Source organism: Ascidia mentula, chromosome 9, assembly GCF_947561715.1.
Source record: "Ascidia mentula chromosome 9, kaAscMent1.1, whole genome shotgun sequence".
Classification (NCBI taxonomy): Eukaryota; Metazoa; Chordata; class Ascidiacea; order Phlebobranchia; family Ascidiidae; genus Ascidia; species Ascidia mentula.
Window position 1 is genome coordinate 8,119,305 of NC_138574.1, and position 19,399 is coordinate 8,138,703.

At 37.7% G+C, this 19,399-nt stretch overlaps 2 protein-coding genes and 3 non-coding genes across 6 annotated transcripts; all 5 read right to left on the reverse strand.

Moving 5' to 3' along the window:
* Positions 1-95: 95 nt before the first annotated feature.
* Positions 96-13,302, reverse strand: LOC145913271 (far upstream element-binding protein 3-like). 2 transcript variants are annotated; one of them, XM_083000869.1, is made up of 20 exons: positions 13,096-13,302; positions 10,047-10,119; positions 9,484-9,537; positions 9,378-9,426; positions 9,185-9,234; positions 8,985-9,114; positions 8,649-8,835; positions 8,355-8,459; positions 8,212-8,292; positions 7,890-8,028; positions 7,633-7,743; positions 7,263-7,433; positions 7,096-7,203; positions 5,990-6,147; positions 5,626-5,800; positions 5,465-5,551; positions 5,206-5,280; positions 4,931-5,013; positions 4,571-4,739; positions 96-1,620 (listed from the first exon to the last, which is right to left on the reverse strand). In XM_083000869.1, the coding sequence occupies exons 1-19, from the start codon at positions 13,174-13,176 to the stop codon at positions 4,605-4,607; spliced, it is 2,052 nt and encodes a 683-aa protein (XP_082856995.1). In that variant the 5' UTR covers positions 13,177-13,302; the 3' UTR covers positions 96-1,620; positions 4,571-4,604. The 2 variants fall into 2 exon arrangements, with proteins under 2 accessions (XP_082856995.1, XP_082856994.1); XM_083000868.1 differs by having other exon boundaries at positions 96-2,929.
* On the reverse strand, positions 5,083-5,161 carry LOC145914835 (small nucleolar RNA snR61/Z1/Z11). Its single transcript, XR_014403404.1, has one exon. It is a non-coding gene; the product is annotated as a small nucleolar RNA snR61/Z1/Z11 (small nucleolar RNA).
* LOC145914836 (small nucleolar RNA snR61/Z1/Z11) lies at positions 7,509-7,587 on the reverse strand. Its single transcript, XR_014403405.1, has one exon. It is a non-coding gene; the product is annotated as a small nucleolar RNA snR61/Z1/Z11 (small nucleolar RNA).
* Positions 13,303-15,732: 2,430 nt separating the features above from the next.
* On the reverse strand, positions 15,733-19,388 carry LOC145913378 (inositol hexakisphosphate kinase 1-like). The gene is made up of 6 exons (XM_083001008.1): positions 18,501-19,388; positions 18,172-18,340; positions 17,866-18,103; positions 17,564-17,758; positions 17,219-17,343; positions 15,733-17,055 (listed from the first exon to the last, which is right to left on the reverse strand). Exons 1-6 carry the CDS (start codon positions 18,733-18,735, stop codon positions 16,191-16,193), a joined length of 1,827 nt encoding a protein of 608 aa, XP_082857134.1. The 5' UTR covers positions 18,736-19,388; the 3' UTR covers positions 15,733-16,190.
* Positions 18,872-18,953, reverse strand: Trnas-aga (transfer RNA serine (anticodon AGA)). Its single transcript has one exon. It is a non-coding gene; the product is annotated as a tRNA-Ser (tRNA).
* Positions 19,389-19,399: the final 11 nt, after the last annotated feature.

Sequence of the window (19,399 nt, forward strand, 5' to 3'; positions counted from 1 at the left end):
TTAACAACGATTGGGAAAATATACTTTGGTTAAAATATCACATAAATTTTTCGTCAAACGATGACTGCAAACCTAACTAACACGAACAGTCGAAATAAAGCACAGCTTTTATTTGTACATTGTAACAGAAAATACCCACACAAATTAGTTAAATCCGGGCTACGTTTAAAATGCAATCATTATACATGTTATCACGTACAGAATACAGGGTCTGAACAAAGCACGAACAATTGTTGTTAGTAATAATCCGACAATTCGCGCAACGGAAAACGATTTTAAACTGGCGGCAGTCGTGCCAAGCGATATAACGGAATAGCAAAACGAACTCATATTGTGTGAATCGAAAAGCGATTTAGAAGCAAGCAAAACAAGATGGCCAAAATTCCCCGAGCAGCTAATGCGCAGATAGTCACCGCCAGTCGCTGTGCTTGCCGCCGTGCACAGCAAGCCTTGTTGAGATACAACGATTTAAGATATCGTGCAAACGGTCGAAACTAATAAAAAAAAGGAACGCGATCGACTCAATAAAAAGTGGCGTGTAGGATGGGTTTTAAACTGAAATAGCGAATTACAACCAAAACTAACGAAGTGAAAAAATATGCGGTCGCTATAAAATAGATGGGAGGACTTGGCGCGGTTGTCACAGTGGCACGCGTTCAAAACTGCAGCTACATATTGTCGATTGAAAATTGAAAGCGGTAAAGGCGCGGCACAACTTTTCATGCACGGGGGATAGGAGAAGTTAACAAGAGCAGTCATCTTTTGCAACTACTGTAAGAACTAAACGGCGGACTGACAAAGGCGGTAGTTATAGTAAAAAAATATACGACAGCAACGCTCGAATAAAAATTGTTAGTCAATCGTTTTGTACTCAGCAACAAGATACTTGATGTTAAACCGCATGAGCGGGCGAAATCGTGACGATGCGCGTTAACTTTCGGAAAAAAGACTCACGACGTTGGTTGCATAAGCGGGAAGAGCGACACAGTTAGGCGATGATTGAAAACAAACCTGCGCCAAAAGTGATGAACACTGAAACCGCGATAACATATTTAAGACTTGAACGCAAACGTTTAAAAGGCGTGGTCGATAACAGTTCATTGTAGAGGGCGGGTGCTACGGTTAAAACAAATCGCGCAGATCACTCGAGGGGCACTAGTTTCGCAATAAACGGCAAACGTGACCGCTGTGCACGGATCGACAAACACACGTCAAGTTGAACCTAACGATGATTTAAGAGAAACTGTGCGGTGACGTCACCACGCAGGTTGCTGCTCGGGGAAAAATGCAAAATAATAATGTACACCAAAACGTTACGTCGGCTGAAATATTTGGCTCAATTGAAAAGAGGAATTACGCATTGGGTGCGGAGGTTAGTTAGGTCGCTGGCAAAAATATCGTTAGTAAATCTGAAGCGAGAGGGGATTTTCTACATGCTACCTCCACACAAAACAACAGAACAATCAAGTTGTCATCTTGGATACATAACAGGGCTACTTGGTATTATTCACAGTATGTACATGGGGCACAAGAGCTGATGTAGCACCCTGGCAAGTATATACATATCCGTGCCGCTGCCGCCACTAGCAGTTGCCATCTTCTTTATCGGTTCCTCGTCATCTAATACAAACAGAACAGAAAATATAGAAGGCACAAACGTTACATGGACACTTAAGTTATCTGCATACGACATTCATTACAATGGTAAGGACGTTATATTACTGTTAAGCACGTACGACAGAGATTTGTTTTGATTAGCACTTAACGCAACGCAACTTCTAGACACAATGCATAACGATGTGATCATACCTATACGTCAGTTGAAGTGTAAAAAATAAGCCGGGTTAAAACGCGCCACGCTCGCAATAACAGTTCCAACAGAAAGTACACACAATCGCTATGCGGTGATTTAAAGCAGCGCGAACGAAACGACGATCCAAGAACCACGGAAATTTCAGGTAAGAACTAAATTCAACGACGAAGCGAACACCTTTTTTGAGCAGCGGATTCGGCCACAAATAGACGTTGCGTATCGCATGGCATTCAACACATTACACAAGTGAGGAAAGTGCTGGGAGGTCGCTAAACTTGCTAAAAACTTGCGTCACCATTACGTACGAAGACAAGAGCACTGTATGCACGATAGCACTGGCACATGACAAAAAAGCTCGTCGGTCTTAACAGCGAGAAATTGAGGAAAGCGATTTTGAACGTTGGATAGACACAACGGGGTTAAGGGTCACACCGGACAGTGGTTTTCGATAACCTATCAACACGGGTAGGAAAATGACGGCGCACCAGGTGCTAAAACGTGTTAATCAGCGAGCAGTGTTTTCGCTGAACAGCATGTTAACACACACGTAGTAAAGGGAGATTGCATGTTTAGTCATCCTGTGTACTCTAGATGTGTATAAAAAGCGCCAAACCACAATCGGCGACAACTCGTCCAAAGTTTGTCATAAAGTTGCGGCTTGTGCTTTTCACCTAAAGGCTCATATTGATTTGCACACAGAAAAGACGCTTATAGCGTTCTTGCCTGATGTGTGCTGCTGCCTGTCATTCGACATCACGCGTGCGCGATTCGCGTCCTTAAATCGTCTTTGATGCCGAAGAACCATGTGCGCAGCAAGCCGCATAAATGCGTGCACAGCACATTCATATGTATAAACATATATACGACCATTTCCACCCTGAGCCACACAAGGAATCGACTATACTTGGGTTAATAACTGGTTGAGGTTTGCTGCGAATTGTGTGGGATCAGTTGAAGATTGTGACGAGGTTTGGCACATGAGCCACATCTGGCGACCGACTCGCATGATTTTGGTTATGGTTGGACGATGGCTTGTGACGTCATCGGCCGGAGGAAGTGAGGATTTGCACAAAAGGTAGAAGGCTATGTACAGAAGAATTCTCCTTTGCTAAGGATCTAGGACAAACAAACATGTTTTGAGTTGTGGCATGTTGAACAGCAAAACAGCAACAAAACATCAACAATGGCAATGTCATCATCACAGGTGAGATAGAACATGGCAATACCTCAAAACAGAATCATCACCGACAGTAAAACATCGCATCAAGACAAGTAGAAAGTACAGCATATTGTGCAATAAATAGCACCACGGAATCACCAAAAGCAAACAAGTTCGAAACTAACTTTTTTCAGCAAAATTTTAGGCTCCAAATGTACATCTTGCAATCAATACAATAGTTTGCTCTTTTTTGCAGTCAGACCTTATTAATTCAAATTGATTGGTTTTGATAATACTGTTGGTACCTGGATTAACAGGGTTTAGATTAACAAGGTCTGACTGTTTTACACTGTTCCTTTTGCCACAGTTACAATATGAAACTGTTGCAGCTTTCTGCTAAAACTAATCAAATACACAATCATTGGTCGCAAAATACACTCGATGCCGCATTAGCTTCAATCCTTAAGATTACAGAAACACGTCTACCAAAAAGTAAAGATGGGTGTAACAATAACAACAATATATGAAATTTTTATGCAACAGCTAAATGTTACACTAAAATACATATTCAACACTGCACCAGGGTATGTTTTTGTCACACGAATCACAAACAGGATTTTGGTAGTGTTTTTTTAAGATGTCATACAAGGGAGATTGCATTCGTATAACCTCATGCAACTAACAGGTAAATCTACACTACAGAGACAATGTTTTGATGTTGTTTTAAACCTTTTGGGTATGGGAAAACGTGTCTGTTTTGTTTATGTGGTAATGGTTAATTGGGTAATGCAAATAAAAACAGTCTGGATATGCACATGGTTTACTATAGCATACTTGTATGAAAATGTACCATAAATTAATATCCACACAAAATAATTTCATTAGGTATTGTTCACACAATTTACAAATTGTTTGTATTATAATAATAATTTATTATCACTTGTGTATGTATGATGCTCTACATTTAAATTCACCAAACTTTTCCCAGCAACATTGATTTTAAATGTGCAACATTTTATACAAATCTTCATTCATGAAACTAACAGGCTTAAATGTGCTGTGAGCGATCACAATGGATTTTGAAGTCCTCTCCTGCAAACTTTGCTAAATAAATCAACGCACTGATCCAAAACAAAAAAAACAACACCAGAACATGGCAACAGTAAACAAGTACATCGTACATGGAAAGGCTGGCAATGCAGAATTTTGTTGTAAGTATGGTAGGCAGAAGGACTGCCTCAATGTAAGATTTTTTGTAGCTTTTCGGCTTCCATATGAAATTATTGGGTCAAAGTGCATCACAGGGTAGACAGATCACATCTTTACCCAACAAGGTGTTATCAATGACCGTTATGCAAATGAGACCTAACAATTTATCAATGTTTTAACCTAAATCGCCAACAACACTTTAAACTGAAGTGTTGTAGCATTACTTTAAACAAGTACCAACAAAGAACGATTCATAAGACTGCGACATGCAAGTAATGAATGGTAATCTTAATACATTTGTGAACTGCTAACTGCGAATGAACTTTTAACTCAAAGCATAATTCGCAAGTGGGAACAGCAATGTTTGGGAAGTAAAAAATTTGACTTACCCAAGCACTATGTACAAGAAATGGAATTTTCCATCTATGTCTGGGCAGGAGCCTGACCAGCTGCAGCCGCAGCAGCCGCATACTGCTGCTGTTGTTGCTGTGGCTGACCATGTATGGCATAATACTGTCTATAGTATTCAGCCCATGCAGCAGAGTAGTCTGTCGTGGCCTAAATACAGCAGCATTGTTATCAAAAACCTACTCTGACAACTTTACTAGTTGATTCAGGTTATCAATTGCCATCAGATATAGGGTGATAGATAAGAAGTCATCACAGAAAATTAACTATGAATTGATGGGCATCATGTGGCAGGTCGAGGTATTGTAGCACTAAGCCATATTTTATTTTTAAGAACTTACCTGAGTTGTTGATGGTTGAGCAGCATTGGGTGTTTGTGCCACTGGTTGTTGGATGGCTTGAGCATTAGGGGCTGCTATAGCACCTGGAAAAAAAGGTGAAAAACTGAAGGAATCTCACCACTAAAACTAATAACTTTCTCAGGGTAATGTTGTTGTCAGTTTAGTTTGTAACTTTTAACTTCATGTTTAATTCAGAAGCAGAACTGGCAAGTTACAAAATCATCATATGTACATAAATCAGCCAATATCTGTTATGAGAGTATGCAAGTGCCAACCTGTTTGCTTCAAGTATTCATCCCACTGTTTAGTGTAATCAGGTTGACTTGCCGCTACAGCTGTCGCAGCAGAAGCTAAACATAATATTACATATGAACATCTAGGTCCAAGGGTGGGGATTGTCAAGCATGTTACTGGCAGAACGAGACACTTAATGGACTACTTTTGAATACAAAGGTACAAGGCTTGACCTTTACAAATGGTTTCACGTGGCAGGTTATTTTCTGTGTTTTATGAGAAATACACCACAAAAAATACCTGCAGGTTGTTGAAGAGCTTGTGCTTGTCCATACAACTGCAGATAGGACTGCCAGGCTGCTGCATTCGTGTCAGCCACTGGTTTTGCTGAAGCACAATAAAAAAAATGTTAAAAAGGCAGCACAAAAATTACTGGATATCTTTGTGGAATGAAATCCTACCAAGTTCATTTCCATTCTGCTGTGGTGTAGTCGCAGTTGGTGGATTCCACTGTTGGAACTGACTTCCCCATGGCTGTTGCTGGAAAGATTGTGGGGCTGGCTGTGCCTGTGGTGGGGCTTGAAGTTGGGTCTGAGCAGGGTAACTCGCAGGTGGAAGACCCCCGTATGCTTGTTGCTGCAAATATGCCAATTAAAAATATTACAGAGGCACTTTTACATTAAATGATACATTTTTAAAGTAAAATCTCAGTTTGATTGAAACTTGTCTTCACTGGTTCAAAACCATCTTAACCACAGGGTAACATCATTGCTTTCGGTATATGTATATATACGTACAGTACAATAACTACAAAACAGTAGCTACCTGAGGTGGTGGTGGTGCATAGGCACTTGGGGGTGGTTGTCCTGGTGGTCCACTGCCCAATTGACCACGATATGCCTGATTGTTGGTTGGTCCTCCAGGACCTGCATCAACTTTTTCTTGAATTAATCGCCTTGCCGCAGTTATCTGCTCTTGTGTACCTGTACAATAAACATCAATAAACTTGTGTGGGTAAAAACAAATTTCATGCGAGAAAGATGGTGTAAAAACTAAAAGTTTCCATGTTTGCCAGATACCAACACAAGATGACTATTAGTACACAACCAATAACCTATAGTTATGGCAACACACACTGTATTGACCAATTAGATTTATTACTACAGCTGGTTGACCGAGGACGATCTTGTCGGCATAAGTATTCATCAGCTGCACTGATGCAACCTATAGGTAGGGATGGGCAATATAGAATAATACACTATTCTATAGTTAAATCGAATCCAGAATACAGAATCCTATGTTTTTGTTTTAGCTTGTGTACTGAAGCACAATAAACATAAAAGATTGTTTTACAGGACTCCAACAACAAAGCACAATAATATATTTAGGTTCTCTACGTGCTTGTCTGCCAAGCGACAACGTAATTTTGTGGCGGTCAGTAAAGTTGTTTGAGCAACCATTTGTGATGCTTACAATCGAGGGCGACTTATATTATTTAATGTCAAGCCGATAATTTGTGGCTCTGAATTTCAATGAAATTTACCTTTAACTCACTTTGTTGACCCAATACATTTTATCAAACACAGTTATCAGTATACCTGACAATTTTAAACGACAGATTTGTTGACAATTATTGTAGGGCACCAAAGTTTGCCTTTAACATTTACGTGCGGCTTGCATTTGAGGGCGGTTTATATATATTTTTTAACATCGTCGCATGCGCAAATATGGAAAATTACCGTACATCAAAGATAAATAACGAAACCTATTATTCGGTTTGAAGACAATTTGGATTCGGATAGTCTCGGATTCGAATCCTCCGGATTCACTATTTTGAATTGCCCATCCCTACCTATAGGGTTGAAACAGTGTGCTATGTTCTGTCTATAGAACACTGATCAGTTTTGGCTCACTTACTCCCAAACAATTACCTTTAATAATAAAAGTCTTATAATTTAAATCTGTTCCAGGTGGAACATTTCGCTGTATTTCAGCATGTGCTCCAGATTGCATGTTAATCTGTTTAATTGTCTCTCCACCTGTCCAAAATGTTGGTTTTTAGTGAACATCAAGGTTATCCAAAATGTAATCATTTTACCTTTGCCTATCACCAAACCAGTTCTGTTGGCAGGTACCAGATGCTCTGCTGTGCTGAGACCACTCATGTTTTGCCCACGATTTTGGTTAGTTCCTTCCCATTGACCAAAACCTGGTGGACCAGCTCCTGCCCCACCTGTAGTTACGCCTCCACCAACACCCATACGCTGACCTAAACACAAACATTGTTCAATAAGTTAGAAATACATTACATGATAACAGAATGTGTTAGGATTGGTATTATTACATCTCAGATAGTGTTGTAACGTTCTATCTTCACTTAGTTTCAGAAGCAGAACTGGCAAGTTACAAATTCATCACAGACTTTTTTCCTCTTAGGCTATCAACAAAATAATGACCCAATATCTCACCATCTCTTTCTTGCACATTATGAATGATTTGATGAATCTTTCTTATTGCAGCATCAACACATTCTTTTCTTCCTGTGACGACACATTTTCTGTCTGCCAAGGTCGGATCCTCTGTGTTTTAAAATATGTGATTAAGACACAAAACTGAAAAAAATTAGCCATAATGATCAATAGGAATGTTTTAGTCCATGCTGTTTGCAGGATGAGTTATGGTAATGCAACAAAATCTGTAAATGGAGGCAAGTTTTCAATCTTGCCTGGTTTAAACTGAATTCGTGTTCCTGTTTCATCCTGTATGTGATTAATCATGTCACCTCCTTTGCCTATCACAACACCTACCGCTGCTTTCGGAACATGGATGCAGGAATGATTTGCATCATCACCCAACAATGATGGCTGGAAAAGACATTATTTTTGTTATAATGACTAGTAAATATAAGGTCACTGACAACATTAAAAAGTCAAATAGCTCAGTTATTGTATAATATGTCTTCATTGGTTTGAAACCATCTTAACCACAGGGTAGCATCATGGCTGTTTCACAATTGTAAAAAAATGATATGGGACGTAAGAGCTTACATCAAGACCTCCTTCCATTTTTTGCTGAGCTATTTGCTGATCCCTGTTAGCCATCATTTGATGAACCATTGTAACAGCATTCTGTAAAAAAAATGGTATGAAACACATTTTTTAACAGTCCAATGTATGTAGAAAGCACTTACATCAATGTTTAATTGCTGCCCAGTAACCTTTAGAGGTTTGGCCATACCAAGGTTTTCAGTTGTTTCCTGAATCAACAGCATCTTTACACCAAGTGTTTGTTGAAGCTAAAACACAAGAAAAAATATTGTTATCATCCATTAACAAATAATTTCATCAACTTTCATTGGGCTGGTTTGCCATCAGTTAATGGGTGATAGTCTTGTGGTCATCATTATTTGTAAAAAATTCAAAAATGCTGTGCATCATTTGGCAACATAATAAATTTAACATTTTACTCATAAAAGTTGACTAACCATTTTAATGGTCTCGCCCCCTTTTCCAATAATCAAACCACACTTGTCTGGTGGAATGTCAATCGTGATACATTTTTCCATGCCTTCTCCCAATCCAGTTAATCCACCAGATGCAAGGTTGAAATTACTGCCTAATGTTCCGGCCTGTGATCTTGAAACGATTTCATTCAACATGTTTCTGCAAACACTGCAAACAAACAAATCACCTTAAACAAGCACATAATGATTAAAAACCATCAGATATTGGGTGATAGATAAGAAGTCATCAAAGAAAAATAACTATGGGCATTATTTGGCAGGATAGGACAGAACATTATTTTTTCTACTAAAACTTACTCAATCTGCTCCACCGTGCCCGATAGAGTGCAGGGCCTTTCTTTTGTGCCAGGCATACTTTGTGTGATTTGAATTCGGCATCCAGTTTCTCTTTGCATACGCATAATGTTTTCACCTCCACGCCCAATAACTGGTTGAAGGAAACACATTGTAACGTGGCAGAAATGATTTGAACAAAAACCAACAACTTTGATACTTACTTAATCCAACAAGATCATCTGGTAAACTGATAGTCTCTGACATCATGCCACTGAATTTAAAAAAAAAAGATAAAAAAATTGTCTTTTTAACATTTTGAGCAATAAACTACAGAAAAATGTTCTACTTCTTTTTTAAATTTAAAAATGTTTAACTGCACAGAACACTTTGTGAGCATAATAGTCTTCAACTCACCAATCTGCTTGCATTCCAGGGTCGAATGACTGATTATTATTAGACACAGCTGTAACACACAACATTTAGGACTTTTCAAAACCGCACCAACTTCAAATTTACTTACAATTATCAACACTAAGGGGAAGAAGAGAAGCTAATTTCTTTGGCCCAGGCTCTTCTGAAACAAATAAAAAATCATTATGCACAACTGTCTATCTAATTCATTCCAACTAAGAATCATTGTTGCTCAATTCCTAAATTCTACCCACTAAAAGAGTAATGATACCAACTAAAAGAGTGATGATACACACATAGGTGTGAAATACATCCTGCTGTGGTTTGGCTTCCAGCAAATTGACACCTTTTTTTTAATTGCAAAACAGAACTGTGGCAGATACTGAGATTAGCTGCTACTGCTGGAAAGGTACAAAGCACAAAGCAAAGAGGAATGTGCTAATAAGAGATAGAGAACTTCCTGCCTGTGTGGCCCACATCCTGTAATAAGAGCCGCTATAAAAAGCTGGAGCAGGCTGCATGTGGTTTCACAACATTAGCCTTATGTTTTAGGTTTATTAACAAATATCTTAAAGCAACATAAAATTATCAAATATGAAGAGTTTATGTTTTTGTTTCATAAAATACTGAAAAAGATTTTTAACACACTTTTTTATTACTAAAATAACATACCAGCATCTTCTAAAGCTCTTTTTTGTGGAGCGTCTCCCATAGGCCCAGGGGCTGGCTGTGGTGGTGAACAAACCTGTCCAACACAAGAGGGTATTTTAATTTTTAAACTCCCAAAGATGAAAGTTAGTTAAAGAAATGGACTGGCCTGCAATCAAGCCCAACATTTATACATGTATATTTGTGCTCTATTTTGTAAGTCAGGATAATAAGGCAAAAGATAATCCCCGTTTTCCGATGAAATTGTTGTAAAAGAAAACTTTTTAATTTTTGTTACATAAACCATAATGACAAAAATACATACAATAGAAAATTTAGTCACTAATGTCTGTTATGGAGTGAGAGGCATACTGCAAATATAAACGCCTTATGGTTTCAATTATTTCTACATATTTCTAATAACCTCACAACGAAGTTTCACAAATACTTACATGGGTAGTCCTATCTAATAACTAATATTTTATTAGTTATAACTAATATCAACAGTTTAAACTACAGTATGTATTTTAAGTGTGAAACATAATAAAATTAATACATTCCTATTGATTAACGGTCTTGCTTGTGCAAGTTGACCAATTACCAAAAATGAATAGAAAAATTAGGAATTTCTATTTTAATGGTGACCTGCACAAAATGCCAGTTTTACCCTTTATAGGTTTCATTTGGGCAACAGTTGCGCTAACATATCATGAATCTTTGTGTTGCTTTGATAAAATACTTATAGTCCTTCATTAATCATGTTATTTTTACAGGTAAATTTTGACGACAAAGGGAGAAACCTTTGGTTTAATTGCACAAGGAACACTTTCATAACCAGGTAATAAGTTGGTTTTTATCATTCCCACCTAACTTAACCCTTCAGCCTTCAGCCTTTAATTGTCATTGCAATATCAGCGAACTTTAGATACAAGCAAGGACAAATACAAACATTTTACTTTAATACCATTTTTTTTAACTGTAGACCAGTTCAACATGGGCAGTATTTTCACAGCCTTCAAGGTGTTGCAAAATAAAAAGCATGGTTTATACCAAAGAAAACAAATTGATGATTGAACAAAGATTCTGTGTGGGGTATACATATTAATTAGGACAATGAGTTTTCAGTACAGATTGGTTAGAAATGATTAATGGACCAGTTCTGATCTATTGGGCAGTGGTTGGGACCCCTCTCCTAGAACAGTGGTCTGCAAATGGTCCTCGGCTAAGATTTCAAATTTAAACATAGGACATGATTGTGCATTGCACTTGAAACCTACTGTTTATTTAACTCATGGGCATATCCAGGGGGGGGGGGGGGTCCGAGGGGTCAGGACCATAGGTGTCGATTTTTTACCATTTTGTAAAATATTAAGGGTGACCTTTCCAGGTTTTAGAAACATGCAAAAAAACACTTCGTCAGTTGTATCGCCTCAAACATAGGTAAACGACGCAAATTCTGTTTCGTGTCACTTTGTTTTTACACCGAACCATGTTTTTGTAGCACTAAGTTTTAAACACTTTTATTACGGACACCCTTACTGAAAGCGGCACATTTTTGTTTCACTTGGTCTATTGCAGATTTAGTAATTATGAAGTAACAAACAAATCTATTACGCAACAATTCCGATTCTTACTATTATGCTACAACAACTGCTTAACAATCCACGAGATATTTGTGTTTGTCATGATTGTGACGGTGAAATACAGGTCTTTTGAAACTAGCTTAATGCATATATGTGGTTTTTCTGACAATAAATTATAATTTAAACGTAATACAGGGGTGACAATACACACGTTGTCACCCCTGTTTGTTTGTGAGGGGTGACATGTCACCCCAGTCACCCCTAAATCGACGCCTATGGTCAGGACCCTGCTTGTGAAATGTCGTTTTGGTGGTTACGTTGTTGTAATGGCAAGTGGTTTTCTTGTGTGGAAGTCAAAAATTAGTTTAGTTGTTGAACATGTTGCCAATATTACGCACGATGAACACAACTGTTAGCGCTCATAAAGGTGTAAAGACGAATATGAGGCTAATGCTTGGAAAATAAGATTTTATTTGTCAGTTTTCTTGTTAACGTAAGGCCACATTTGATCCCTTTTGGTTACAAATATATTTAAGCCTTGCTTTGCAAGTAGCAGTAATAAATCCACGGCGGTGGCGAATCTAGGGGTTAGTGTTTACAGAAATGATTCTTGAGTAATCGTCTTAGAACAGGAATCGCCCATCAATTTTGCACTGAAGACCAGTTCAACAAATTTTTTTTACTATTTTTCAACCTGGCGATCAAGGTGTGGCACATTAATTACCAAAAGCATGGCATACACTTGACAAATTAGGTCAAGCCAGAAAGTATTTGTGTACCCCTGCTATAGAATGTATGGTCGAAATAATTTGAATGTTGCAGGCATTTTGTTTGACATGATTGTCAGAAATTTATTGATTGGATCCCTGGAATATGCCTACATGTCTGCATAGTGAACTGAAAGTGATAAAGTGGCGGCAAAGTGTGATAAAAGTGGTGGCAGATGCATTTCCATTGCAAAGAATGAAATAAACATATAAATGTCATTTATTGAAAAGAAAATTTTATGAAACAACACTGGTATTGGTATGGGTCGTGGGATATGGCCAGATTGAAAACAAAGTGTCCCAAACTTTTGCAAATAATCTGTGCAAAAATCATTAAGTTATAGTATTAACATGATAATCAATGCATTTAATGATTGCCAAAAATACCTTCTCGCAATTTACAAACTTTTAAATCTGGTAGGCCTAGTCTATATACATTGAGTTGAGCAAAAATATTAGCTATTTAAATAAACAATAATCGTTTTCTCAAGTAGTTGCAAAAAATTTAAATAAGTGCAGCCCATAGCCCCATACGCTAAAGCTTATTCTTAAGTTAATTAGGCTACACATCAAAAACTGCACAAACAGCAAAGACGTTTTCCAGAATCGATGCAAGCCTACAAATGTCACTCATAGATCTTGTTAAATGTAATTTACATTTACCTAACATTTCAAATATCGTCTATATTATACGCAACACAAGCACTGCCACTGCGTACTGACCTCTTCCTTTATGGCTTCTTTGTTTTCAGTTTGGATTTCAAATTTAGCGTCTCCAGATGCATCGACAACTCCGTCGGCCATTTACAAAAGTAAATCAATGAATAAACGCTCTTGTTTTACTTTCAAGCGGAGAACAACGCCTAAATCGCCACAGGAAGTTCACAGAAAGAACAGCGAAGAGCAAAAAAATGGCGTTTTTAACCACGTGAGAACAGATGCATTGTGGGCAACAAAACGAATTGCAAAAACGTGGTGATGGCGCCAAAGGCAAGAAACTGGATTTTAGGATTTTAAACACATTGTTTATTAAACTGTCAAAACAGCACCGTTAAAAATATATATATCTATATTATTTCTACAAGGCAAAAATATTTATTTTTTTTAATATCGATTGCTTCGTTTTATTTGGTTTTATTTTGACATATCGTAAACTATAGAAAATACTACTACACCGGGTCACAAAGTTTTTTCCAAACTTGACCCACATATAGACTGTGCAAAACAGAAATCTGTGCGAATTTTAATGATTAGGCGGGAACAGGGCTGCCACCTGATATTTTTGTTTATATATTTAAGTTGAAATACTACGCGAAATCGTATCGTTAATATTCGCACAGATTTCTATGTTACATAGGCTTATTGTGGATCAAGTTTGGAAAAAACTTTGTGACCCGGTGTAAAAGTATCTTCCGTAAACTATAGCCAAAACTATAGGCCTAATGAATAAATGCCACCAAAAATAACTTACATATCGCTTAAGTTGAAAAGTCAATTCGTCACTCAAACAAAGATTTTCAATTGGTATTATATAGCCTATGTAAGGTTTATATATCAGATAAAGTTGGGCCGATGATGATTTTGACTAGCGCTCAGAAATAATTAAGGCAATAATTTTGTAATTTTTATGAGTTCACGTAGTCGGGATATACTTCGGACATCATAGCAACAAATGGCGAGAAGACACTTCTTGAGTTTTAGGCAAAATAGTCAAGACATATAAGAGAAAAAACAGAGGCTGGATGTAATGATCGAATTTCAGCAGATCCGCAAATCCATTATATCCGTGCTGCCGTGAAACGTAGGAAAGCTACCCAAAGCTTTGGAAATCCTGTACGAAGGATACAAACGGCAAGTGACCACACCCCAATTTCTTTCGGCTTTGATTTTTTTTTTGTAAAAAAAACTCTATAAAATATTTTCCATTATGCCCGATGTTACTCCGGAGATGACTTCGAAGAATTAAGACCTGTTCATAAAACGAGCTTGGTAGGCATTTTTAGTGTGCTGAAATGAAAAATTCGCGTATTGCCTAAATCTATCTATTTTTTCCCCAAACACTATAACCTCAACAGCACCACCAAGTGGGCCAATTGCCGCAATTTATCCATTTTTTCTACTTGGGCAAAGTGGGAAAACACATTCAGTTGGTTCAAATCGATAATTAGGGTCAAAAATATGCTTTTCAAAGTGAACATGGACGCGCAAAAAGGTTGCGATAAAGGAATGACTTGTTCGTAAAAATAGATTTGGTTTTGAGAAGAAATTCCTTGAGTATTACCTTACAGGCTCTTGTTAATTATTTTTAATATCTTGGGAGTGGTAAGGAGGAGTAAAGGGGCTTGTCTTGGGCAAAAACATAAAACAATAAGTTGCCATAACTGACACAAACAACAGGGTTCGATAAAGAAACATCAGCTGCTTACCATGCATTTCATTTCTCCAACGGTCGGAATAGTATTGTTATTATCTCCATAGACAACGTTGGTAGGAACAATGTGGCCTAACCAACCACCAATTCAGCAAACCAAAGTAGCCAATTGCTAGTGTACAGGTAATAAGATACAAATAAAATATTACAATAATTCTCAATTTACATGTGAGCCAAAATATTGATCCAACAATTTACGCACAAATCGGTTGCAATGCCTTGGCTACAAAGCCAGCGAACCTACAATTTGCAGATGTTAAAATAAATGTTTATACCAAATTGGGAATTTTTTTTTGGAAATTATGAAACATATACACAGAAACAGTATTAAACTTTGTATACATATACAGAAGTGACTTCGTTCAACTTGACTGAAGATGCTTTTCATTGCAAAAAACACAAAACATTTAACTAATCATAACATTTGATTAATCTCATGGCAGAGGCATACGAAGTGCTTCCGCACTTGCTTCCGAAAGAACAGAAAAGAGATCCAAACTCACTATAACACCATAAGCTATGGATTTGCATCTAAATCCGACATAAAAATCTATAAACTGCATAGGCCAATGGGTCGATGTTTTACTCATATATATGTTGCAATTCCTACACGCTACAGCATTTTATACAGCATAAAGTAGTTCTTTTCAACCAAAACGTTTTTTAATTTAGTGAGTGTTGGTAATTTCAAAACAAAATGTGGAAATAGCACGGAAGTGTTGTTTCAATCATAAATAACGACTATAGTGTGCAGTTGTAGTGTTTGTTCCACTTCCTGATGACTAATATTGTATAAATCCAACATTTAAATCATTTGCACTTATAACCCATGCCAAAATCGTTTTACAGAAACTAATTAATGTGCTGTGTATTTTAAACTTCAACCATTCATCATTGTATGCAGGCAAGTCTATATTTATAACATGTGCAACGGTCATTTCGGTATATTTAATTATTTACACGTCGTTTTAATTTCAAACTTTTCGAACAATAAAATAAAACGCCAATAAAAATGTAGCAATTACTCGTGTGAGTAAAAATGTGAGAAAGACAAAAATGAGAATAATTCTCTGCATAACCTGGTAACTTGGTGCACGTGATGAGACAGGAACAACGACATACTGCATAATGAATTTACAAAAAAACACACAATCGCTTAGTGTATAAAAAGTGTGAAAAGCATTTTGCAAACTAATACGCTAAAAGCCTGTGCTACACAGAAACTACAAAAAAAAACATTTTTGCAAAATACAGTAAAAAGTGTTCATGTTTGGAATTTACAATTCATCTATTTATTTCATAGAGTTGCCGAATGCATTGGGCTATATGGTTTATATGAACAATGTGGTGAACCATGATCAGGATTGTTGAATGTTTTTGCTCAACCCTATATTTTGCAAGGAGAATCACAATGATGAGGATTGCCGCTATTCAGTTCTGTAGTATTGCGATCTGACGCAAGCAGGACATTAATACTCATTTTACGCAACAATTTAATCAAACTATCAATTCCAAATAGGAAACCTCCGTCCGGACCCGGATGTACTACAGAGTCACTAAAACAATAATGAGCAAAATCTATAAGTCGAACATCGATAGCATCCTCAGACGACTTAATCGGGTTGCTTTTTGTGGAAGAACTTGGCTCCTGACAATTGGACAAAAAGCAATTTGCCAATGAGCCGCAAGATTTAGTGCGATGTCGTCTTTTTGACGCCATTTCTTTCACACTTCGATGGATGGGGCTATGGTGCCTGTCTTCAAGTGCAGCTTTGGAATACGACGGATTGCCAATTCCGCGACCCATCGGTGATCTGTAATTCCTGCTTACGCCATGGACATCCTCCGGCACACAAGAGTCTCCACGCGCCGATGGATAGCTTCTGGGTCTAGACGCACTTTTTCCGTAACTGTGCTTTGACATCTTGCTGTGACGGTAACGCACATCAGCCGATTTTTCGTGTGATGAATTTCCTGTAGCGTTTGGTCTTTTGCTACACTCCGCTTTCTCAGGGTTACACAGTGCGTCGCTGTCATTGTCGTCGCCTTCATACACAAGCAGCAGCGAGCCCGAGTAAAACCGATAAGATACGAGTGAGGCAACTGCATGACGTAACTCCAACAACTGTCTAATTGCAGAATCGAGCAAGTGGCAATCAAGATTTTGGAACTTCTTAAGCTCATGCTCAGAATGGTTTCCGGTTGATGCCTCCTTATGACTTGCACTTTCTTGAGTTTCGGCACCACCCAGTCTGCACAATTACAAAAACCTTTGGTTGGTAATGATTGGCAAGATATTTTAAACATCAAAAACAGTGATAATTGCTATTTGTCATTGTTAATATTTGTTTATAAATAAGTTACGTTAAGTTATGATGACTCCAAAACGGCACACAGTTTAATCGTAACAAACACCTGACGATCGGAGAATGGCCACGGGAAAAGAAGTCTATGAGATTAGAAACCAGACCATCGACAGACAGGTTATGTCCGTAGTACTTGTTAATATACAAGTAATTGTTGTGTTCGGAATCGTAAATCTGTGACAAAATTTACAGTACATTTGTAAACTTACAGTACGTATGTAAACAGAGTTACCTTATTATACAAAAGAGTTTTTACTGTCAAGGCTATATATACCACATCCAACAGGGTAAGTATGTTTTGGGATCCATTTAACAAGCAAAAAGAGGTCAAATGCAATAAATGTCAAAAACGCTTCATTTATCGTTCAAAACGACCGGTCAATATAATGTCAACCTGCATTCCACTCATCCGAACACCAACGTCAATAGCTGTCACGTGACGTGCAAGCTTAGCGGGTGATGCATTTTCTCTAACGCGAGTTCCAACTTTTAAATCCAGAATACAAGGGCGACGATACGAAGCCGTCACGTTTTCCAACAGCATAAAGCGTTTTGACCTCGTTGAAGTCCCTTCATTTGATTGGGCGTTCTTAACAAATCAAGCGTTAAAGATACATATTTTCTCATTTAGTTTAACAGTGCACATTATTAATCACAGTGCAACAGAATAAACATGTAGTTTATGCTTCTTGATACCTTAAGTTTTGTCCATACATCAGCCATGACTTTAGAATTCCAAGGATTCTGTTGTTGATAAGATTCAGCTTCTTTAAACTGAACTCTGCAATCTTTCGCTTCTAGCGCTTGAATGCTGACGTTTGCATCAAAGCCCTGCGTCAGTTCATCGAAGACATCAGCTTCAGGCGAGTGTGAAAACTCGCCACCGACGCCATTTTTTGGCCTCAATGAAACGACACGAGGATTGGATGGATCACTATAAGCATACATACAAATACGCTAAACACATTGCTATGAACGGTACAAATATAAAATGTTACTTACATGACATGTGTTCTTCCATAATCGTGTACACATCTCTTCGAATGCGGTCGGGGTGTTTCTACCAATGATTTTATAGCATTTGAACTTCGCTTTACCAACGATTTCGTGTGGGCAATGGCCGTAACTGCAGAGTCATCTTCGTTTTCAACGTACGTAACATTTATTAGACCTGTAACAGCACAGACAATTAAAAAATAATTATTATTATACATATAAGCATGGAGTCAATTTATAGTAGGCTATTCTATAGTCTTAAATTCATTGACCAAATATCCATAAAACTATTCCGTCTAGATAAAAAAAAGTTCAAGTGAATTCTTTGTACTTACCCTTAAAATCAGGAACGAAGGTTTTAAAGACTTGCGGCAAGTGGTGGTAAAAAAACAATTCTCTTGATACGTAAGGCTTGCAAATTGTGGTGCTGTTAAAGGTAAGAATATTTGCTCGGCCGCTTACTTGATTCCCAAACGGTTTTAGGAAAATAACTCGGTCCGATTTCGAGGAAGATTTAGAAACATCTGATGTACGCAAGCTTCGGCTACATACCACGTGTGAAGACTGCATTTGTAACTTCCAAAACAATACTATGGGTTAAAGACAGTCTGAAAGAATGCATCCGCTATTCATCCAAGTATCAGTCTCGTCCTTTTTAAAGCGAAAAGTGAAAGGCCCAAAATAATCCATGGTCGAAACAAAAATGCGTCGTCGGCAGGATTCGAACCTGCGCGGGCAGAGCCCAACAGATTTCTAGTCTGTCGCCTTAACCACTCGGCCACAACGACTTGCCTTTCAATGGACGAATTCCACAATATGAACTGACGAGACAGGCCACTGTTTACTTCAGAGTCAAAGGGTGTGCCTCAAAAGTGTTTTACTAGATCTACATTCAAAATAAAGTGCCTGAAAAACGTGCGTTACTGTTGTATTTCATATGCTTTCACAAAGTACGAACTCCACTTGTAAATACACACCAAAGTAAAGTAAGCAAGTAAAACCTAGATAAAACTATTTCATTGAGGCCAAGCTAAACATACAATGTAATGTAAAAAGCGTTTTTTTTGTACCAATCATCCAAAACTGACGAAAAAACGACAGACAAACCTTACTGCAAATAATGTAGCCACTGCAACCACACGCATTTTATGTAATCCGAAATCAGCACATTTATATATTTAACAATTATCAAAGTTATAAATATTTAACATTATAAAGTACCTATTCAAAGTTA